General features: G+C 35.1%; 1 protein-coding gene across 1 annotated transcript in view; it reads right to left on the bottom strand.

Moving 5' to 3' along the window:
• Positions 1-25,288, bottom strand: part of LOC135213307 (PDF receptor-like) — a 26,129-nt gene extending 841 nt beyond the window's left edge. The window contains exons 1-4 of the mRNA XM_064247287.1: positions 25,176-25,288; positions 8,182-8,357; positions 2,447-2,550; positions 5-69 (exon numbers count right to left, since the gene is read on the bottom strand). Coding sequence (XP_064103357.1) covers positions 5-69; positions 2,447-2,550; positions 8,182-8,355 — 343 coding nt within the window. The 5' untranslated portion in view covers positions 8,356-8,357; positions 25,176-25,288. The remainder of the gene's footprint in view (positions 1-4; positions 70-2,446; positions 2,551-8,181; positions 8,358-25,175) is intronic.
• Positions 25,289-26,170: the final 882 nt, after the last annotated feature.

Here is a 26,170-nt window from a genome sequence, read left to right as displayed (position 1 = left end):
GAACCACCAGCTGGATCTTCATCGACATGAGGGTGCCAGTGGATTCTCGTGCGGTTGTTACGAAGGGACCTGCAAAGGACAAGATTGAAGATGAGTAGATGAAGTTGTTGTTATTATTATTATTATTATTATTATTATTATTATTATTATTATTATTATTATTATTAGCCACTGGATACTCGTGCGGTTTTTACTTAGGGACCTGCATTGGAAATTATTATTATTATTATTATTATTATTATTATTATTATTATTATTATTATTATTATTATTATTATTATTATATTATTATTATTATTATTAAAATAAACAGGTCCCAGTGGATTCTCGTGCGGTTGTTACGGAGGGACCTGCAAAGGACAAGATTAAACGAGATGAAGTTATTATTATTATTATTATTATTTTTATCATTATTATTATTATTATTTCTCATCTTAACTACGGGGAAAAAAAGAAGAAAAATTCCACTAAATATTTTTAGCTCTTGGACGTGAAAGACTTTATTTGATTTCTGGCGCAAAAACTTGACTTCACTTTAATTTGTTTCTATATTTTTCGTTCTTCGTGTACACACATACATACATACGTATGTCTGTGTATGTGTACATACATATATATATACTTATACATATATAAATCAGCTCATATGTCAGGAGGCAGCCTGACCAGGAAAAACTCAGCTGCAAAAGTAATTCTGTTCTAACTTCCTTTATGGCCTGTGTGGGTCAATTGGTAGCGTCCAGGCCTTCCATTTGATAGAGTGGGACTCAATTCCGACGTGAGTCGGGAATATATATAGATAATATATATATATATATATATAGATATTAATATTATATATTATTGTATATATAAAGATATAGTAATATATATATATATATAATATGTAATATAATATATTATATATATATAGTATTTATTATTATACATGGTAACTCTCAGAAAATGCCCAACAGTTTCGTCCTCTAATGGACCTTTTCTTGGCTCCAAGAAGAGGTCCATTGGAGGACGAAACTGTTGGGCATTTTCTGAGAGAGACATTACCATTTTCATTTTCCTGTGACGAATACAACTGAATGACCACATCTTCGTGCCCGACAAGATTACCAGTACTATACATATATATATATATATATATATATATATATATATATATATATATATATATATACTCCGTTATAAGAAACGAGAAACAGGAGGCAGGAACAGGGAAAAAAAGAGTTATTTTAAATCTCAATTTCTTCCAATTAGTTTTCGTACTCCACCAGGTCTCTGCGGTACATTTTTACTGACTCATAAAAAAGTTTCCAGGAATTCTCCCCAAATAACTACTGTTTTTCTCCCCTGTCAATAAGACAGGACAGTGCCGACATACCATTTTCATTTTCCTGTGTGGAATACAACTGAATGACTATATCTTCGTGCCCGACAAGATTACCAGTACTATATAATATCTATATATAATATTATATATATATAAGATAATATATATTATATATATATATATATATATATATACTCCGTTATGAGAAACGAGAAACAGAGGAACAGTAGGAGTATTAAGTCTTAATTTCTTCCAATAGTTTCGTCCTCCACCAAGACTCTGCCGGTGAATTTACTGACTAAAAAGTTCCAGAATTTTCCCAATAACTCTGTTTTTCCCGTTCGTCAATAAGACCCGCCCTTGCTCCTGTCCCCCTTTTTCTTTCTTTCTTTCTTCCTTTCTTCGAGCCTGGATTGGATTAGGGAATAAGGTTATACGTGAATTTATCCTTTGCCTTACGATAATACAAAACATGCGCCACCTAAACAGACCTATCTTTCGGTGGTCTCGGTATAATGCTGTATGAGCCGCGGCGCGTAAAACTTTAACCACGGCCTTGTGGTGGCCTGTCCTATATCTTTGCAAGAAGTACGATTATGACTAACTTTAACCTTAAATAAAATAAAAACTATTGAGGCTAGAGGGCTGAAATTTGGTATGGTTGATAATTGAAGGGAGGGTGACCAACATACCAATTTGCAGCCCACTAGCCTGCGTAGTTTTTAAGATCTAAGGACGGACAGGAACAGTGCGGACGGACGGACGGAGAAATAACTCTCTCAATAGTTTTCTGTTGCAGAAATATAAAACGCGCTATTATTACGCTAATGCTTCCACCACAACTACAAATAACATTAATAATGATGTAAATGAATATAGTAGAAGCAATAATAATAATAATAATAATAATAATAATAACAATAATAATAATAATAATAATAATAAACACCAAAAACAAATAATAGAAAAAATGAAAATATGACAGTAGAAAAACAGGAATTCCAGCTTACTCGGAATTCTATATGAGGAAAATATTAAACATTAAAATGTATGACAAAATAACAAATTATACAAATGAAAGAGTCCAAAAATATTAAAGAAAGACTTCAAAGAAGAACTTACCGGAAAACTGTGAAGATAAATAAAGACGTCATGATCGTGGTGAGAGATACACTTAAGCCGACCATTTCGATAATGCGACCTGTGGCTGCCACGTGTAGTTTCAACTGGAAAATAGAAAAGCGAAACGTTTATTGAGAGAGAGAGAGAGAGAGAGAGAGAGAGAGATTTTACTAGAGAGAGAGGAGTTTTTATGAGAGAGATTGAGAAGAGAGAGAGAGAGAGAGAGAGAGAGAGATAGAGTTTAGAAAGAGAGAGAGTTTTTATTGAGAGAGAGAGAGAGAGAGAGAGAGAGGAGAGAGAGAGATTAGAGATTTTACTAGAGAATAGAGGAGAGATAAGAGAGAGAGAGAGAGAGCGAGAGAGAGAGATTTTGAGACGAGAGAGAGAGTTAGAGAGACGAGAGAGAGTTTTGCAGCAGGAAAGATGAGAAAAAGTTTTTATTAGTAGAGCAGGGAGGGGAGGGAAGAGAGATAGGAGAGAGAGAGATTTTACTAAAGGAGAGGAGAGAGAGAGATAGAGAGGCGAGAGAGAGAGGAGAGAGGAGATAGGAGGAGAGAGAGAGAGGAGAGAGTTCTGCAAGGAAAAGAGAAAAAGTTTTAGTCAAAGGAGAGAGAGAGAGAGACGAGAGAGAAAAGTTTAATTAAAGAAAAAGAGTGAGAAAAAGAGCTTGTTAAATTAAGGAGAGAGAGAGAGAAGAGAGAGGAGAGAGTTTTATTAAGGAAAAAGAAGAAAAAGACCTTTAAATTAAAGGGAAAAGAGAGCAAGAGAGAGAAAAAGTTTTTATTAAAGGAGAGGAAGAGAGAGAGAGAGCAAAGAGACTTGAGGAGAGAGAGAGGAGGAGAGAGAGAGAGTTTATTCAAGGAAGAGAGAGAAAAGAGCCTTTTATTAAAGGAGAGAGAGAGAGAGTTTATTTAAAGGAAAAGAGTGAGGAAAAGAGAGTTTTATTAAAAGGAGAGAGAGAGAGAGAGAGAGAGGAGTTATTAAAGGAAAAAGAGAAAAAGACCTTTTATTAAAGGAAAGAGAGAGAGAGAGAAAGAGCCTTTATTAAAGGAGAGAGAGAGAGAGAGAGCGCTTATTAAAGGAAGGGGAGAGAGAGATAATTAAAGCTGTGTTGAACTGGTATATACCCCTTGATTTCGATATCAATATCAACCTTGTATAATTTAAAAGGATGACAGGTCGTGTTTAACCGATGAAACGACTAATACATTACTTGTGGCCTGTCTCCATTAATTCGTCGATTCTTGGCAAAACAGAGAAGTCTACTGAAGATTTGATGCCGGGAAGAATCAAACTAGCACCTGTTCTTATATACCTTCCTGAAGCACACTTATCTCTGCCTGAATATTAGCCAATAATCTAAAGATGATAAACATACAGGGTTTCAAAGTTCGAACGACAGATGTTGTTCAATAATATGATGGGAAATTCTCTGTCTCTAAGATTAAACAAAGAAAAATTATGGTCCAGTGCCGCAAAATGATCTCAACAAGTCTACTGCCTCCAATTCCTTCAAAACGATAAAACCTAATGACTCCAGTTTAAAAGTGGAAAGCCCGCTAGTTCTTGTAATAGATGAATAAGACGGCAAGTTTTCATACAGAAATGACTTGACTACTACAGTAGATTCACATCAACCGCGCATTTGATGTCTAGGCCCGTCCCTTACGACGCTCCTGATTGGCTGTTGATAAGCCAGTCACAGTGCTGGAAACTCTCAGTCTCTCGAGAGTTCACATAGTAAGGACGTATGTTCCACCTCTCCTGAGGGATACTTTTGAAAGACGTATCCCTCAGGACGCGTGGGACATACATCCTGCCTATGTGAACTCTCGAGAGAGATTGAGGGTTTCCAGCCCCGTGATTGGCGTGTCAACAGCCAATCAGGAGCGTCGTAAGGGTCGGGCCTAGACATCAAATGCACGGTTGATGTGAATGTACTATCATTATACAATATTAAATTATAAAGACTTTAGGTTACTGTTATAAAATCCGGACACTAGTCCCAAGATAAAATTGGTAAAGACTTTGTTTTGATAAGAACAACACAAAAGCTACTGGTTTCAAGAATAAAAATGACAGAAACAATTCAAATAACTTTGAAAATGAGAATCACCATCGTTTTCATTAAGAGAATACCGATGGGAGAATGAAAAACACATCGTTCCCGATTCCAGCATGAGAAACCCTACTAGCTGTAATTAAAATGCATAACTCTAAACAAACGACCTCGGCTATAACTAAAACCAGAGCGACTATTATTCCCGGGGTGTCAGGCAGATACCGTGAAATTAAATAGCAACGCAGAAGCAACATATATATTTATTTCTAACATTTGGTGAATCTGGTATTTTTATAATAAAAAAAAACTGACTGAACTTTACGATGTAAAATACCACGAAGACGACAAAAAAGTGAATGATGGAACAAAATTGGCTACAGCTGCATTCGTGAATTAACTGCTATATCCATTTTCTTCTATCCGCAGTCAACACTCACATTTCACTTCTATAAAGGAGAGTTGGCTCATCAGTACCTTAATATATAACCCTTTTGGCTTTCACGAACAATTCATGGTTCTTCCCACTCATTTGCCTTTCATATTTAGCCATGTTCTGCGCCTCACCTCTTCACAATCTTACTAATGTTTTGCAGATTTTCTTCAGTATCTCAAATATTCTTTTCCATTTGCTTTCTCTGACTTTTCACATTAATGCCAGGGAGACATACATCTTTGTCCTAGATTCTCTTTCATACCAAACCAGTCACTCATCCACGTCGAACTACTAACACAAACTTCACTTTCTTGTCAAAACCTTTCAATTGTTTTAAATGATTTATATTCCATATCATGAATTGTCGACACAGTTCCACACTGTCTAGTTATCAATTCTGCTATAAGGTCTTTTTTCCTCCTTTATGTCCACGTATGGCATATACAGAATTCAAATATGTTTCGTAATGAAAAATTGATTGATGGGTAGTAATCTCAATTACGGCGGTACAAGTAATGTTCTTTAAGGTCTTCAATAATATACTGATGGAAGCAGTAGTAAAATTTTATAAAACTATGTAATTGCTTTCGAACCCTACCTTGAAGACGAACCCAAGGTAGGGTTCGAAAGCTTTCACATAGTTTTATAAAAATTTTACCGGCGCTTCCATCAGTATATTATTGTGGACCTTAAAGAACAAGAAATTGATTCTTATACCCTATTCCTGGTCAAAACCTACCTACTTATCTACTCTCTCTCTCTCTCTCTCTCTCTCTCTCTCTCTCTCTCTCTCTCTGTCTCTCTCTCTCTCTCTAAGCGAACGGTGCCGTGAACTAACACTAAAAGTATTGCATTCGGCTTTCAAATGGCCAGCCGAAAAATGTCGAGCTGCGTACGGATTCTGCTTGAAAATCCCCCCACCCCCCTTCCTCCCAACCGCCAACCTCTGAACTTTGTGTTTGACAGCCCCGTGGGCACAATTATTTCGTGTTTGGCAAGTTTACGGCGCCGCAGTTTTACATTTGGGTCAGCCAGGACTTAGCTTTAAAAGGGATTTGATTTAATGTCCATCTACAATCTCTCCTTGGCCATCTGCCCAGGGCCGGCCAGGGTTGGCGGAATTACAATTGAAGAAATGAATTACAATTACAATTACTTCCAAAAAATTTATATTACAATTACAATGACTTTCAAAAAATTTAAATTACAATGACATTTGTAAATAGCAATTACATTGCAATTATAATTACTTAACAACAAATTGAATTACAATTACAGTTACAATCACAACTGATTTCGGTGGTGCAAGAGCTAATAGGGTTACATAATTTATTTCTAGAAGTGTAAGTGATAGAAGAAGAGCAGAGGTCATATTATAAAACTATAAAATTAAAGTGGTAAGGATTACTTAGCAATTGGATTTTATAATTACAATTAAATTACAAATTATATCCTCCGGTAATTAATTAAATTACAATTACTTCTTATAATTTCATTTTCAATGGCTATCACACGAAATTCTGTAATTAATTACATTTCAATTAAATTACAATTACAATTACTCCAACCCTGCAGGGTTCCTGTTCGTTCCTTTAACATTTCGTTGCTTGTTAACTACAGACTTCCTTTCGACCCGATTCTATGCTTGCAGCAAAACAACCATATTCGTTGTCTCAAGGGCGTTTTAGGATCTTCGTTTATTCCAATTTCACTGTGTTTACAGCCTTTTGCAATATACTTTATCATGGAATTGCTTCCATAAATCTGAACCTCGTTTATTCCGTCGCTGTTGTTGTAGTACCCTCCCACAAAATTTCAAATAAAATGTAAATTCTTCCTGTACCGAAGCAGTGGAATATTCGTATTCTGTGGAACACGAATTCATTTCGAGCGGTTTCACTCATTTTCCGTTTATGTTCTTTTATCTCGTGCAGACCGTCCATTTCACAATAAAGTTTAATGGTCTTGTAAAATTTACTTAAGATCATCAGTTTGACATCTCCGTTCCTTTCATTTTGTTTCTGTTTCTTATGGGTATTTCGTTCACTATCTTGTTAAAAGACCTGGAATTGGCATACCTCTGCCTGGCAAAAAAAAAAAAAAAAAAAAAAAATCTAAATAAATAAATAAAGAATAAAAATAAATAAATAAATAAAATATGGATTCTATCTCTTTTCCTAAAATATATAAATTAGAGCAATTTTTCAGATATCTATTGATGAGACGGACACACAGATAAACACGTAAATTTCCGTCTATTTTCGTTGACGCACAAAACAATATCTGTCATCTTTCCGGCGCACAGCGCCCCCAACCCCCCTCGCCGAACCTTCATTAAAAACTAAGGGTGAGTCGACACCACAGAAAAACACTTGAGCACAAGTCGGTCACTTATCGGAAACAAGTAGCAAACAGGCTGAGTACAAGTTAACGACTTTTTAGTAGGCCTAACCAGTGCTCACACGATTATCCAGCATTTGTCAATATTCGTTTTCCATTTGAGGTCGCTAATTTGTTTCAAACCTGTTCAGAACATTTTTTAGTGCAGTGTGGGCGTATGCAAAGTAAAACAATAAGACAAAAACACACTCTGGTAAAATGACTAACGAATTCCAAATTGGGAAATCATTTATGGATGACATAGTTCATGAATGATGACTTAAATCCTCCTCCGGACACACTCAGGTAAAATGTCTGATAAATTCTAAACAGGGAAATCATCTATGAATGAAATCATTTATGAATGATTCACTTTCACATCCACCTCCTAACACAGTCAGGTAAAATGTATGATAAATTCCAAACAGGGAAATCATTTATGAGTGATATCATTTATGAACGACTCACCTTCACATCTTCCTCCGAACACATCCAGTTACTATTATGCATAATAAATTCCAAACTGGGAAATCATTTATGAATGACATCGTGTATGAATGACATTATCTATAAATGACACTTTCGCATCCTCCTTCTAACACAGTCTCTAAATTTTTAATTGTATTATTTTTATTTTTATCCTTATTGTTATTATTTTATCATTTAATTTTTAACTTTATTTGTATGTACGATAAATACCAAACTGGAAAATCATTTATTGACTGAAATCAGCCATGACCGACATCACTCATGAATGAAAGCCTTTCTGAATGACTGACCTTCACTCATGAATGACAGCCTTTCTGAATGACTGACCTTCACTCATGAATGACAGCCTTTCTGAATGACTGACTGACTGACCTTGGCATCCTCCTCCGACCTGGAGTGCAATTTGTCCAAGAACTCCTTCACTTCGGGGACGAAGCACATCGTGTAATTAGTCCAGCCTCTGTTGACAGGATCTTCCAAAGCCTCGCCGACGACGGAGGTGTGACCCACCCAAATCCCGTTGGGACCACAGCGACGATGAGCCATTTCTGGAAGAGGAGGACCCCTCCCCGGGGGGAAGGGGGGGGGGGGGCGGTGTTATTAAATGAGGGTCGAATTCCGGAAGGTGTTTGGGGTTTCGAAATGATGGAGCGTTGGAGAAAGTCAAGTGCGGTTTTATATCTGAAGGATTTTGGGGGAGTGATTCTTAAAATCATTAACTTAACAGGAAAATTTAGGTTGAAACCTTTAAGATAAAAGCAAAAGCGATAACAACAGGGTTGTAAAGAAAAATTAATCATTCTTTCCTCATCAATTCATTTTCCTGATGACCTAAATTATATCTGGAAAATAAAAACTTACTTCCTGAATATCAGATAATGCTCTGTACCCTCTTATCTTGATGAATCACTCGCATACATCACACACATATACATTTATAAACATACATACATTACATAATGTGTATATATATATATATATATATATATATATATATATATATATATATATATGTATATATATATATATATTATATCTGTATGTGTGTGTGTGTGTAATTCAACAAGCATTGATCTCCCACACATCGAAATATCTAACAAAAATCGAACGGGAAAGGGGAAACTATTGCAATTAAAACTGACCCTTCAATAACCTTGACTCCTTATTCATTACTGGTCTGGTGCTGATCTCAATTTCCTTTTGATCTATCACTGTACTAAATGAAGAAGGCTTTAAAAAAACTGTTGTATTTTTCTCCCTCTATCTGACAATTATTGGCAAGAACCAATTTTGCCTTGATGTTAAAAAGAGACTCTAATGGAAATAGAAATTCAAATGGAACTGAGGTGGAAATGAAATGACTGGGGGCATAATAATAATAATAATAAAAAAAAAACTAGCCTTTTCTTTCAATTTGGAGAGGGAACATTTATTTTAGGTATTTTGGAAGAAGAACATCCCAATATATATGTAATATTTTTTATAAATGAGAGAGAGAGAGAGAGAGAGAGAGAGAGAGAGAGAGAGAGAGAGAGAGTTGAGATTAATGATGCTATGAGCTGGTTTATATGAGAAAGAAGTGTTACGGATCAAAATAGTTCTCCTGAAACTTAAATGATAAGTTTGGTTCTGTCGCATTAGATTTCAAGACACCAGAGAATTATTTGATGAGGGACGAATCGAAATGGTTAACAACGTTCTTACATCTATATCGAATGTTGAGGAAACATCAAGCAAATCGAGGATAATACGGCTGATGACTGCAAGTCTTGGAAAGCTGACATTAGAAGAAGGAGCCATAAAGCTATACGGAGAGAAATGTGTATTTAATGAGGTGGTATGAACGTACGAAGAAGAGAGATAAACGAAACATATTTCGCAACGCTTAACGAAGACGAAAAATGCTGGAAGCAATAGCAATCTTTAATCTCAGTTAATCAAAGGTCAAAGGTTAATGACTAAAAATCCCCCGGCTGGATTTTTTTTGATCACTGATCACTTTTCAACTAAAGTATCTACTCCAACGTTACATTTCAATGAATGAAAAATCATCAATTAAAGATTAAAAATTCCCCAGTTAGGGAATTATTTGATCACTGATCACTTTTCAACTATCATAACTAATCCTTAATCACTAACAGTAGTCTATTTACATAATTATCTATTACTCTGATTCCACATTATACCTTTAGTCTCAAGTAAAATCAAGTCCAAAGATAAGATGATATAAGTTAGATTAAATTACAGATAATCACGAAAGTAGCTCAAATCAGAAACTGCAAAAAAATAAAGACAAAATAATTATGGAAAATGAGTAAACTAAACAAAACAATCCATTATTCGGCTTAATCATTTACTAATACCTTAAATGAAAGCGTCCATTTCAAAATACCGATATCTTTGCCCATATTAGCTTAGTGTAAATAAGAAATAACTCAAATAACTCAGATTTCTTTAAACCATCAATTTCTTCCGGATCTCCTTATTTTCTTATGCAGATTAGACTGCCTTCTCCGAATTAACCGGAGCCCTGTTGTGGAACATGGATTTCCAGGCAACGCAAAATAAAAAGGAAAGCAAGAAGAAGGAGAAGAAGAAGAAGAAGAAGGAGAGAGAGAGAGAGAGAGAGAGAGAGAGAGAGAGAGAGAGAGTCAGGAAGGCCTGAAGGTGATGAAATTTCCAAGTAAGTCAAGGCAAAAAGAACTTTAGTGATAAGGCACATGTATTAGATGTGCGCAAGAAAAGGTAGAAATAACCAGTAACCAGAGAGAGAAAGTGAGAGAGAGAAAGCCTGTGGTAGGGGTGTAAGAATACTACCACCATAGGTCCTGCGTGTCGTAAAAGGCGACTAAAAGGACAGCTGCTGCTTTGCGGTCTTACTTTTCAGACAAAGACTAGGCCCTCCGCCAATAACTGTGGAAACTGCTGCCTTGCAGTCTTACTTTTTAGTAAAAGACGAGGCCCACTGCCAATAACTGTGGAAACTGCTGCCTTGCAGTCTTATTTTTTAGTAAAAGGCCAGGCCCACTGCCAATAACTGTGGAAACTGCTGCCTTGCAGTCTTATTTTTTAGTAAAAGGCCAGGCCCACTGCCAATAACTGTGGAAACTGCTGCCTTGCAGTCTTACTTTTTAGTAAAAGGCCAGGCCCACTGCAAATAACTGTGGAAACTGCTACCTTGCAGGTGGACTTTTTAGTCAAAGGTTAGGCCCACTGCCATTAACTGTGGAAACTGCTGCCTTACAGTCTTAACGGTTTAGTAAAAGCCTACCCCGCTGCCAGTAACTGTGGAAACTGCTGCCTTACAGTCTTACTTTTGAGTAAAAGGCCAGGCCCACTGCCAATAACTGTGGAAACTGCTGCCTTGCAGTCTTAACGTTTAGTAAAAGCCTAACCTCACTGCCAATAACTTCGGAAACTGCTGCCTTGCAGTCTTACTTTTTAGTCAAAGGCTACGCCCACTGCCAATAACTGTGGAAATTGCTGCTTGCATTCTTAACGTTTAGTAAAAGCCTAACCTCACTGCCAATAACTTCGGAAACTGCTGCCTTGCAGTCTTACTTTTCAGTCAAAGGCTAGCCCCACTGCCAATAACTGTGGAAACGGCTGCTTTGCAGGTGGACTTTTTAGTGAAAGACTAGGCCCACCGCCAATAACTGTGGTTGATGACAGCAAGGCCATGCGGTTGTAAAAACCCCTTTGCCAAACAATACACCATGCCTGATGTTGGTGGAGGATGATGCCTATAATAGGTGGCAGTGGAGAGAGCGCATCAGGCAACCGACCCCTTAATGTAGGGACAATAGTGGGAAAGAAGAAGAAGAAGAAGAAAGAAGAAGAAGAAGAAGAAAAAAAAAGAAGAAGAAGAAAAGGAAGAAGAAGAAGAAGAGAAGAAGAAGAAGAAGAAGAAGAAGAAGAAAGAAGAAGAAGAAGAAGAGAAGAAGAAGAAGAAGAAAGAAGAAGAAGAGAGAGAGAGGCATATAGAATTGTCCCGTGCGTAACAAGGCCGTCAAGGGTTTCACCAAATTAAGCTGATAGCTAATGAATTGGGGCTGATTTTATGCCATCAAAATGAGGTGAAGAATATACCGAACGCTACTCTGAAGAGGAGAAAATGCAAACTATTTGGAAGGATAGAATGCAATTGACGTTTCAATTACAGCTAAATATCAGAGAGAGATGAAAATGGCATTATTGAAGGATGGGAAGTTGATAGTCTGTAGTTTGATTAAAGCTATTGTATATGAGTGCCTTGGTGGCCAAAGAATAGAAAGACTACGCAATTTAGTATTCATGGATGTGGTGTCACTTGGACAAGGAATCAGTCAACCAGGTGCATGCTTACTGCAAGAGTTGTTTATTTGCACCACCAATAGAGTGGTAACATAATGGACAGAAGATCAAGAAGCCGGAAACAGGGTAGAATTAGCTCGAAAGAGAAAGGTAGCAGACAGTGGATCAATTCAGATCTATCGATTAATCTCAGAAGAAGAGGAATAATTGGCGCAGAGATATGCCATAGTATTATGTCATCTTTAAAATTTGGAAGAAGGTGCAATATTTAACGGAGTGCCCATAATTACTTACTCTAATACTTACACTAATACTATTTATTTTAGCGCCTCAGCGGCGTAGTTGGTATGATATTAGCGTTCCACCTCGGTGGTCGCGAGTTCGATTCTCGGCCATTCCGTTGAGGAGTGAGAGATGTGTTTTTCTGGTGATAGAAGTTAACTTTCGACGTGGTTCGGAAGTCACGTAAAGCCGTTGGTCCCGTTGTTTAATAACCACTTGTTCCATGCAACGTAAAAACACCATACAAACAAAAAAACTAATATTGTTTGTTGCGTCTTTTCATCTCAACAACTGAATCAACTTTTCCTGTATACTACTTCAGTCAGAAGAATATCATTTGCTGACTTATGTCAGTGTATCTGGCACCTCATTCAGGTTACGTTCTTAGCAGTAGAGACTATGGAATTTTCGTAATTCTTTAGAGGTAATTAGATTGCAGCCAATTAGACCTGATCTGCACAGGTTCGGCAAATTATAATTGGTACACCGTTGCTGCCTTTATCTCTGCCAACTGTGCGTTTCTTATGTGGTTTATGTTAACGAGATAAACCAAAACAACGATACAAGAATATCGTTATAATAAATTCACATCACCCGAGCATCTGATGCTAGGCCAGTCCCTTACGACGCTCCTTATTGGCTGAGAGTTGTAAGGGACTGGCCTAGGCATCAGATGCATGGGTGATGCGAATCTACTATAGTAATATAGGCTCCTTGTAAAAATACACCAAGGGAGTATTCTCCTATGTGACCTCAGAATTCATGTCGAGGATAAAGATTGTGAGATCAACTTTCGTGTACTGGACAGAGAGACGGGCGATAGAGAATTTGCTAAAGCAAATGTTGTAAACAACCTTGATGCAAAACGATAAAGTTGGTGCATGGAGTGATAAAAAGAATAGCATACAGGTGAACAAAAACCAGAACAACGAAAGTGCGAGCAAATAAACATTAAGAAAGAATGAAATGGTGTTGCATCGCCATGAGAACAAGATGAAGGACGTATGAGAATGGAGGACCATGAGTGAATGGGAAGAAGGATAATCCATGATAAAGGAATGAGCTGCATCAAAGACCAAACAAAGAAGCGAGATGGAGATGCTGATAAGCTACAACGACCTCGGGTACAAACGAGGGAAATATGAAGAGGAAGGAATATTGCCATCATCTGTTTTCGCGCTGAATAAGGCAGCTGTCGCGTATATTGTCATCATGTTGCGTCTGACATAAAATCAATATATATATATATATATATATATATATATATATATATATAATATATATATATATATACCTCCAAAAGCAGTTTTTGTATCTTTACAGATAATCCAGCTACGGGCTGCTCCAGGAGCAAGAGCCAGCACAAGGCTGGCCTAATCTTCAACAACAACAACAATATATATATATATATATATATATATATATAATATATATATATATATATAATATATATATATATATATATATATATATATATATATATATATATATATCCCCTCACAGGTAAGAGACATGAAAATAATTCTATAGAGGATAATGTTTTGGGTGTTCCTGTAGAAACCTTTGTACCTTAGTGACATAAACCATAGTACATTTGGTACCTGGTGGTCGGTGATATGGTGTTGGGGGCCCCATATCTGAAAGACTTGTTGAAAGCCGACAATTTCACTCTCCAAAATCACCCCATAGGTGGGAGGAAAACATTGGACAGAAATATACATTTCTATATAAAATCGCATAATTACAAAACACAGAGAGCGATTCGAAAATAAGGTCATTTGTTTCGGGAGGATAATTCAATTTAATACCCTAACGTAGTATTTATATAAGAGCTTTACCAGGAATAATGCCAGAACATTTCTAAATCTTTTTTTTCTTTTTACAGGATAGTCATGTAAACATTTTAGCCAGAATTATACTTATATAAATATAATAAATGGTGTTGTTTTTTATTCAGAATTTAGCTTATGAAACTGAATTACTAGTTTTCTGAATGAATGATTACATCATTAATTTAAGTACTTAAGATGATTAATGAAAAAATATGGGCTAAATATCTTTCTCGAGGCCGTCTTCACTGATGATATTTATGATATTCTTGCATTTTCAACATGAAAGAAATTTAATTTCGGATTTCATGTTGAAGAATTTATATATATATATATATATATATATATATATATATATATATATATATATATATATATATATATATCATACAGTAACAAAGATGTATCTCTGAGAGAGAGAGAGAGAGAGAGAGAGAGAGAGAGAGAGAGAGAGAGAGAGAGAGAGAGAATCACGAAGACCTGAAGGTAATGAAATTTCCAAGTTATTCAAGAAGGCAAGAAGAACATTAACCAGAGAGAGAGAGAGAGAGAGAGAGAGAGAGAGAGAGAGAGAGAGAGAGAGAGGGAGAGAGAGAGAGAGAAAGTTGATACTGTGGCCCAACATCGCATCAAAACAAACGCTCAACTGAAACGTATTCAGCAGTGTAGATAAAAAAAATAAACAAATTAATAACAAAAGGACATAACGGAGAACAGGAATTTGTAAACAAAATGTCAAACAGCAATTCCAAATTCATTGATCTAGAGATACTCTCCATCCTGCTATGCATAGAGGCTTTGCTTGTTATTAAAAGACAATAATGTTGATTTACTTCACGAAAATAAACAACTATTGAATCGTTTGCTGAAATAAGTACTTAGGTAACATAATGTACAGAGAAGCAACACATTCCTGTCTGCTGCTGCTAAAGAGTGGGCAGATCATTTAAATTCAGATTCACACTGATGGCAGAACGGCAGTTGGTCTAAAAAAACACACACACACTTGCCCTTAATGTTGAATTTTTGGTGAAACTTGGTGATGACAAATAAAAAATAAAATAAAAAAAGTCATTGGATCCACAACTATATATGATCATATGTTACAGAATTTAAACTGTCAGCTGAGTGAGATCTCCAGCCTTAACAATAAATCCCTAGGGTCTGATGAAGTTTTCAAAGCTGCTGATGAAGTTTCAAAACTACTGATGAAGTTTTCAAAGCCTCGAATTTTGATAAGGTGATTAACCTCTGCTGGAAAGAGAGAGAGAAAAAAGGTCAAAAGTCACTTCGAGAATCCTTATGTCAAGTGAATGAATGGGGTTCTTAACTTCCATATTCTCCCCGTAAGAGGCTAGTGCAGTCAGTGAGCCCCACGTAATGGGCTGTAGGCGTTACTAAAGGGTGTTTGCAGCGTCCCACCGGACCCTAGGTATATCCACTTTTTAGTCTTTTATTTGACCTCCAATCCCGTTTGCTTCTTCAGATTTGCTGTTCAACTCCTCTAACTATTACTTCTGGGCCTCTTTATCTTGCTGTCTAACCACTCCAGCTCCTCAGCACTTGGTTTGAAAGATAAATTTTATGACTTTCCCTCATGAACAAGGCGTGATCAGGCCTCCAGCTTGCTCGGGTGGCGTGCAAGATTTTCCCCTCACGCATAAGTTGTAAACATTATATTCCTAACTTTTAACGTAAATTAAAATGTGCTAAAATCTATGGCCAAACAGAATTTGTTTCACCAACGAAAATTAAAATAAATACGATATATTTTGTTAGAAGTAATTTCTCTGTACTGTTTAACATGCACATTATTTATTTCTTACATTTCCTTTTTAATAAATAAATGATAAATATCCAGTCCCAAAATTCCTGTATCTTTAACTCGACTCGAAACACCTTTTTCAGAACATTTTAGGCTCTTCCATAGACCTTTCCTACCCTCAACACGAACAACAACAAAGAAGTTTGTAGGCTTACTCCCCGTGTAAGAGAAAATATAATAAAACGTTATGAGAAGCTTGCTCCACTTACATTGGACTGACACACTTTTGCAAAAGCTTTTACAAGGCAAAAGTAGGAGACGGCTTTTTTTGACGAACACTGGAAAGTCATTCTATAAAGGTACAAAAATCCTCGTGATCGTATGATGAAAGAGTCAGACGGATTTCTTGTCATTTGTTTAGTGAAGAGTACGGACAAGAAACCTGTTTAACATATAATTTTTCTATTAATGATATCATGGATTTGAATGAAGTGAGAACGGAGTCTATTTTCACTCTAGAATGGTTGGGGTATTGTTTGATATCAACAAGTTTCAGCCAAAGCAAGCAAGCACTCCCTGACTTTAAAGCATCAGATTTATATCTTGCTCATGATTCTGCGACTTCTGTATATGAGCACAGATTCTTGCAAAGTATGCTTACGAACATCATCCGGCCTTACAAATTTTGTGGTCTCATCATTAGTTCTATAAGCAATAAAAAATAAATGAATGTTGTAAAGAAGAGAGTAGATCAAAGAAGTATTTATACCTGGACTCTGAATTAACCTTTAAAGATTTTATTTTTCTTTATATTAGCTCTACTAATTTCCAATTAAAGGAGCAGGATTTATTTTTTCAACTTCTTGCCAAAGACAGCAGGGATCAACAATGCTAACAAAATACAAAGGTCGGTGCTTATACTACTTTGCAATCATGCTTATTTTATACAGCCGGGGATGTCTTATCTTCGCTTATCAACTCAAGAGTCTCAACTCAAGCGACTATACTAGCTTTCATTACTGGTGCTTGAGAAGGATCCTTCGGGAACACTGGTCTCGCATAGTGGCAAAGGTGAATGTACTGGAAAGGCGATATAAATGGGAAAATGTCCTCTAAAGAGCCAGAGAGGGACGCTATGTTAGCTTCATTGAATCAAACGAAAAAGAACCAAGTTAGGCCAAAAAGAATTCTGGAAAGCGCTTTGGTCACGGGCAGATCAAACAAATGCTAGTCGATATACCTGACAGCATCCAAGGGAAAGGGAAAAGAGAAAGGGAGAGAAAGTTTATCCTATCATCTCCCACTAATAGCTGGAGAGGCAGAGAGAGAGAGAGAGGGGAAGTTTAACTCCTGATCAATTGAAAGAGATAGGGAGAGAGAGAGTAAAAAAAAAAGAGCCAGGAAATCCACTCTGATCGCCATACTGCTCGAGAACGATGCTCCTCACTTCAGATTAAATGTTTTTTCACGTTCATTTTCCCCCTTTCACTTCGCTCCCTTTTGATGGCACGAAAGAAATGAATGGTTGTGAACTGGTGCCTCGTCGAATTGCAATAAAAGGCTCCCTAGGTAAGAGGATATACCCGTTTTAAATGGATTTATATCATTAAGCGGTCAACACTACGTGTTTTGGAGAAAGATGGGTTCGAAATTCTCGATGCCGTTAACTATAATGGCATTGAAGTTATGTCTGTATAATAATCTTAGATTTAAAAAAGAAAAACAAGTTTTCTCTGCGTACTGAGAGGAACAGTTTAGGACAAATATTATGAGCACAAACAAAATAGGTTTGTATAAATATAAAGAGCTAGATCTCGAATGTGTTAAGTGTGTGTGTGTGTGCGTGATGGGGGGGGGGGGGGGGGGGGGGGGGGGGGGAGGTGTCAGAGTAATTTAGTACCGTTTTCCAAGAAATACATTATCCTTGTTTGAAACTCAAGCCCCGAATTCAGCTTATGGGGGAAGACGCTCACAAACATATACTAACAAATAAATAAATTAATTAAATATATGTCCCTTGATATCAAATTCACTTCAACTCTGGAGAAAGTTTAAGTCTTTGTTTTCTTTGTGTCAAACCCGAGGTAAAGAAAATTCAATAGTAAGAGGTGTTTATGGTCATATACATACACACACACACACACACACACACACACACACACACACACATATATATATATATATATATATATATATATATATATATATATGTGTGTGTGCACACATATGCATACATACATAAATACTTATATATTAAGAGAGATAATAAAGGATATTTATGGATTAATATTTGTGTGTGCGTCTATATATATATATATATATATATATATATATATATATATATATATATATATATATATATATATATACATACTATACTATATATAAATATATATATATATATATATATATATATATACTATATATATATATATATATATATATATATATATATATATATAATGTAAAAGTTATGAAGGATTAAATAGAACGATTCGCAGCTGTTTATGTAATATGAACCAAGTCTACGTGGGCTTAGAAGAAGCGGATATACTATACCTCACGCGTCACCATACCTGGCCAACCTGATCCTACACACCCTGAGCATCACTGTTCGGCCTTCAGCTCATAATTACACATAAGATTGGAAGCAGAGATTCAGACACGATAATAACACCCTTTAAATACACTTACACAAGTTACTTACCTCATTTTCCAAGTATCACGTCTGGTGATGTGAATACTTTTTCACGAAAAACTATTTACTTGCAAATTCTGGCAGGTATCAATTATGTATGACAAATACCTGTCACCGTCTTGCTATGGTCACGTCTCCCTTATTAAGAGCTGACGGAAATCTGGATGATAGTTGACGTCTATCTAATTAAAGTCTTATAATGACCATAGAAGATTCGAGTGACGTTTTTTGCAATCTAGAATTACCTTTCCATATTTGTAAGTCATTCGTCTATTTCTGTCAATATTTAACAGAGTTTTTTTTTACTAGATATATGGATATGAGAGAGAGAGAGAGAGAAAGAGAGAGAGAGTTAATTTATTAAAGAAAAGAGAGAAGAAGAGAGCTTTTATTAAAGGAGAGAGAGAGAGAGAGAGAGAGAGAGAGAGAGAGAGAGAGAGAGAGAGGGTTAATTTATTAAAGGAAAGAGAGAGGAAGGGAGCTTTTATTAAAGGAGAGAGAGAGAGAGAGAGAGAGAGAGAGAGAGAGAGAGAGAGAGAGAGAGAGAGAGTTAATTTATTAAAGAAAAGAGAGAGGAAGAGAGCTTTTATTAAATGAGAGAGAGAGAGAGAGAGAGAGAGAGAGAGAGAGAGAGAGAGAGAGAGAGTTTATTTGCTTTTATTGAGAGAGTTTTAATTTATTAGAGAGAGAGAGAGAGGTGTTTATTAGAAAGAGAGCGATGGAGAGAGAGAGAGAGAGAGAGAGAGAGAGAGAGAGAGAGAGAGAGACTTCAAATATTTCATATTTTCTCAAATGAAATGGGAAATAACCTAATACGTTCAGTCGTTCGTGATTACGACCGAACGTTACGTAAATTTGAGTGATGACGTACTTTTGAATGATAATGTACATTTGCACAATAACGTACGTTTGAGAGATAACGTGCGTTTGAACGATGACGTATATTTGAACGATAACGTATATTTGAACGATGACGTATATTTGAACAATAACGTATATTTGAACGATGACGTACATTTGAACGATAACGTAAATTTGACGTATAACGCAAATTTGATCGATAACGTACATTTGATGGATAATGTACATTAGAATTATAAAGTTCATTTGAATAATAACGTATATTTGAATTCTAATGTACAATTGATGATAACCTACATTAAAAGGATAACGTACGTCTGAACGGTAACGTACTACCTTCGAACGGTAAAGCATATCTGACCGATAACGTGTTCACACTTGAGCGATAACGTACAATGAACGATAACGTGCCTTTGAACGATAACGTTCCTTTCAACGATAACGTACTTTCCAACGATTACATAATCCCGTTTTTCCAAAACACTACGCAGCATCAGAGACTATTATGGTAAAAAAAAAAAAAAAAAAGTTTCCAGCTGACCAAAGGATTCTGGGGATGAGATCCTGTTCTCTCTCCTGATGACAATTTTCAACGCCACTTGACCTTAAGGATCCCTAGGTAGGGTTGTCGTTTGGAATTGGAGAGGGTTGCTTTTTTAGATCATTAATATTGATATTATATTGAAATGTGGTTTGCACTAAACCCCAATATATATATATATATATATATATATATATATATATATATATATATATATATATATATATATATATATATATATAGTATATATATATATATTATATATCACTAAGGCGGACACACACACACAAACACACACCTTTACACATGTACATCCATCAATAAAACTCACCAAACTACAAACATATCTACAACACATTATCTGTAGTAGGGTTAGCACAAACGGATAAAAAAATCTACGAGTATTCCCAGAAACTATAAGAAAAAAAAATACCGAGATTTATCAAAGATCTGTGGCTTTTTATTTTTCAATCCAAAACTCAGCATTCGATAACCATTGGTACATGTTTATGTTAAGCGCTTCCCACAAGCATACTTCTACTTGCTGGAATCTGATTCTTCTCCTTAAAACTCCACCAACAACTTACGAATGTTTGATAAGAAGAGGTCGCTATAGTATATATATATATATACTATATATATATATATATAAACATTAAAGGTTAGTAGTTACTGAAAACTGTTATTCCTGAATTTACTAATGAAATTTACCGAAAATCGTGATCAGTCAATCCAGAAAATCAAAGCAAACAACAACAACAACAACAACAACAACAACAACAACATTTTGGGTGTCACCTTAGTAATTGAGGAAATACTTGAGACCCCGAAACGAGAGCATTTAAGACCTGTATCTCCCCTTGACGGAAAATTCAGCGTCCTGTGACATTTTCCTAACTCGGAAGTCACTCGGCCACGGCAGAGTGCCATTGCCATGGCACTTCCCGTGATCTAGACAAGCCATGAAGTTGGCACTGGACACGAATAGGATACTTCGGCGGGCCACAAGAGAACCACTTCCCTCGGCTGTAAGGACCTCCTGCAGTCAAATTGCTTGAGGGAGCCTGACATCCATCCACACGCACTAGTTTTAAATATTTCAGTTTTTGTTTTGGGTAATCAACCCTATGATACTTTGCTTCGTGGTAAAAGAACTAAATATACTCACGCCGTCACAATCTTTGCTTTTTTATAATTAATTCTAATATCTCATTATTAAAGACTTACGTAATGCGTTCTCACTTTTTATTAACTTTTGTTTTCAATTACTATTGCTTCTGGCTTTTATCAACTCAATGACACTTTGCTTCGTGGTAAAAGAACTACGTAAATATACTCACGCCGTCATAATCTTTGCTCTTTTTATAATTAACTTTAATATTTCTTTATCAAAGACTTACGTATTGCGTTCTCACTTTTTTTACTAACTTTCGTTTACATCATTATTGTCATTAGCTTTTTGTTATATCTAATGGATTAAGCAAGAGCAATTACAGTGGGGGTGACGTAATTGAATATAAATTGCTATGAATTAAAACAAGCTTCAGGTTTCTATATACATTATTCTTTCGTTCTTAAAAACCAGTTTTGAAAACTGGCTTTTTCAGACGTTTGTGGAAACCTGAATCAAAATGCTGATACACAGCTTCCAGGTTTCTATATACATTATTCTTTCGTTCTTAAAAACCAGTTTTGAAAACTGGCTTTTTCAGACGTTTGTGGAAACCTGACATAATGTTGATACATTAAAAATAAATATAAAAAAATCCACTTGTTTGAATATAACTCAATATTTGAAAACACCAAAGACGACCCAAGAACATTTTATGAAAACCCTTTTAACGAAACTCGATTATCTCCTTCGCTAATGAACATGACGCTGTGGAACTTCTCAGTTCCAGGAGACCTTTATACCTCACACCGCTGGACTCTGGAACGGCCTTCCAGAGGATGTCTGTCGTGCAGTTGGAACATGCGAAAATGCAATGCATTATTACCCCAATACTACTTTTCTTGCATTTATTATATTTGTATCTATTGACTAAATTATGTTTTTCTTTAATAATTCGCATCTCTTCTTTCCGTATTTCCCTTTACTTCCACATTCTATGGAAGCTTGAATTTCAAGTCAATGGCCAATGGGCTTGTTTCATATGAATAGGTTTCATCTTCTGAATAATAATAATAATAATAATAATAATAATAATAATAATAATAATAATAATAATAATAATAATAATATACGTAAAACCTTCTAATGAAAAAACCGTAATCTTCCATTTCAAATGGAATAATACTAATACTATTTGAAATATCATACCATTACATAGTGGTTTCTTTCCGCTCTGAAATAGGCCTATTTACCCCTGCTATGGATTCCACAGTTTTTATTGCTGGAGACTTATGTCAGTAATGAGATTAGCGATCTCTGGAAATGGCAGCTTGTAATTAGACAGATGAGCCATTTTAGTGAAGACTCATTTCATTATTTTTGCGTAATACGCCACAAATTTCACGTATGGTTATTGAATGGCTATTATAAAAACAATTTCAATGGATTAACTTGAGCATTTATTTCTGAAATTCATTTTAGCAATTGAATATATACTGAATTTAGAGTCTGACATTACAATACATATTTAATTGCTAGTCGAGTCAATGACGTGCAGCTATTTGAGAATTTTTTGGACTGAGGATTTACTTGATCAAAAGCTTCATCTATAATTTAAATGGTTATTTAAACATTATTATTATTATTATTATTATTATTATTATTATTATTATTATTATTATTATTATTATTATTATTATTATTATTATTATTATTATTATTCAGTTGATGAAATCTATTCTTATGGGAAAAGCCCACAGGGACCCTTGACTTGAAATTCAAGCTTCCAAAGAATATGGAAGTAAAGTGAAATATAGAAAGAAAAGGTCGCATTTAGCAATAAAGAAAAAAAATAATAAATATATAAAAAAAAGTATTAAAAGGGAAGAAGAAGAGTATTAGGGATGTAATGCATTCCATTTTTACTTAAACTTCAAACGTTCCATTTTCACGATATCCTCTGGAAGGACATATTAATTACGTCATTAATATGAATAATTAAAACAAGACAATCATGTCAACATTTAAAATGAGCCTTACAACAATAATCTTGTCAGCGATTAGAGCAGTTGTTTTAACAATAGTCTCGTCGATAATTAAAATAACTGTTCCAACAGGGACATCATAGTAGTCACTGGAATAGTTATTCCCACTAGAATCATGTCAGTAATTTGAAGGGTAATTCCAACAAGAGTGCCACGCTAATAATTACAGTTTCACTATAAAAAAAATTCAATAAGCAATTTGAATAACAATTCCATTCAGACCTTCACAACTGAAATTGAAATAGTCGGTTAGACAAAACCATGTAAATCACTTGAAACTATTTCAGTAACAATTTATACAGCAATTTCAAAATCTGTTCCGACAAAAAGCACTGTTAATTACTGTGAGAGTTATTAAAACAATAACTCACGCTGTTAATGAGAGCAAATAAAAGGACCAACCTCTGGACGAAAATACCGGAAATGTTTTTGAAATAATGGACGCCAAGACTTGAAAGTTTCAAGAAAAACGATAATGGCTGCCTGAAAGATGATGATGCTCCGGGGAAGAGAGGCAATGGCGGGTTTCGTTGGTGGGAACTTTTGATAATGATGGAATGATGATGATAGTCGTATGGTATTAATACTGGCCGGATGACAGGCAGGGCAAATATTAATGCTTATGTCAGACTTCTGATTTAAAAAGAGAATATAATAGAAGTATTGAAATACTGAAGCATGTCAACAAGGCATGTTTGAACATTACAAGACTTTTGCACATAAAAAAAAAAACTAAAGTAAAAAATGCTGCCACGAATAGGCGCAATCAAGCTCTCAGTACAGTGTAAAATGCTGTATGAAACTCTCATCCGTGGCTCATGAAACCTTCAACCACAGTCCGGTGGTAGCCTGTGTTGCTGGCACTTGTAGCGCCCTAGACACACGATCATGGCTTTACATAAAATAAAAACTAATGAGGCTAGGGGGCTGGCATTCGGTATGGCTGATGATTGGAGGGTGGATGGTCATCATATCAATTTGCAGCCCTCTAGCCTCAGTAGTTTTTAAGATCTGAGGGCGGACGGACAGACAAAGCCATCTCAGCAGTTTCCTTTCACAGAAACTAATACCGAGTGGTAAATATTTTAAGTTTACTGCCGTGCCTCACTCTGTAAACTGGCGTCACAACTCTTAAGGTCCCATGTGCTATGATCCAATTTATGTAACTAAAATATTGAGACGGCTTTTTAAGAAAGAGAATGAAGTAATGAAGACAATGAAAAGATACGGCCTTTATATTTCAGATTTAATGTTGCATGATATACAATGAAAAACAAATGTGCATTTGTATGTAATCAAGTGTATGGCAGAGCATAAAAAATCATAATTGTTTGTAATACATATAATGGATGTGATGGGAAATAAAATAAAAAAGACATGAAATAATAGGAGAGGAAGGGAAAATGTAATGAAAATTATATAAAAATTCAAAATGTGTCTAATTGTGGAACGTGCGAAAATAATAATAATAATAATAAAAATAGGATTGAAGAAATGCTCTAAAAATAGGACACTGGAATATTTTAGAGTATTTCTTCAATCTTTTTTTATTATTATTATTTTCGTACTTTCCACAATATAACACATTTTAAGTTTTGAATTTTTACATATATAATAATAATAATAATAATAATAATAATAATAATAATAATAATAATAATAATAATAAAAGATTGAAGAAACGCTGTAAAATAGGCCACTGTAATATTACAAAGATATATACTAGGAAAAAATTTAAAACAAACTGACGATGATCACGAAATTAGGCAAAATCAATAATAACAATAATGAAAAAAAGTCACAAAAACAGGCCAATGGAATCGGACAAAAACAAAAGCCCAGGAAAAGATCAATTACGGCCACGAAAACAACCCATAAACCAAATGTGATCGAACGTAATAAAAACGAAATACTTAGGGAAAGGAGAGACCAATCACTCACGTAATGGATCGACGCCCTTGATGGGCGGACATGGCAACAAGACGTTGGTGTTGGGCGGAGTGGGCGGCCAACAGAGAATTTGGTCCCAAGTAGCATTGCACCAATCTGGTTCTTCATCTGGAACGGAAAAGGGAAATCGATTTCGTCAGTGGTGATGAGAGAGAGAGAGAGAGAGAGAGAATGATAAAGGCAGAGAAATATATATATAATTAAAATGTTTGCATTAATAATTGTAAAAATCATATATATTCATGTATGTATATTATATATGTATGTTATATATATAATATATATATATATATATATATATATATATATAAATATATATATATATATATATATATATTACGCGCGCACACACACACATACACCCACACACACACACACACACACACACACACACACACACACACATATATATATATATATATATATATATATATATATATATATATATATATATATATATATATATATTACACGCACGCACACACATGAAATATATATATATATATATATATATATATATTACACACACGCACTCACATGAATATATATTATTATATATATATATATAATATATATATAATATACATATATATATATATATATATATATATATATATATAATTATATAATATATATATATATATATATATATATATATATTACATACACGTTTAATTAAATATAATTCAACAGATAAAACTATAAGGCAGAAAAATCTGAAACGAATAACACCGCGGGCGTATAGAGAGATTAAGCGAATAAAGATCAAATGTCAGAAAAATCAAATACAGTTCTTATTCAAGCGATAAAATAATCCGGAACGTTCTTTTAATACGATTATACCACAAATTCCACTGAAAACAAATATTCTGGATTCAAAACCCTTTTGCTATGAACAACTAATGTTCAAAGCAATTCGAATTTCCCCATATAGACAAAAGAGGATTATTTATTCTATAGTGATGGCAGTGTATGACAGGCTGAAT

The sequence above is a fragment of the Macrobrachium nipponense genome, chromosome 42 (genome assembly GCF_015104395.2).
Source record: "Macrobrachium nipponense isolate FS-2020 chromosome 42, ASM1510439v2, whole genome shotgun sequence".
NCBI lineage: Eukaryota > Metazoa > Arthropoda > Malacostraca > Decapoda > Palaemonidae > Macrobrachium > Macrobrachium nipponense.
Note: the sequence above shows the minus strand (reverse complement) of the source record. Positions and strands in the feature narration are given on the sequence as shown.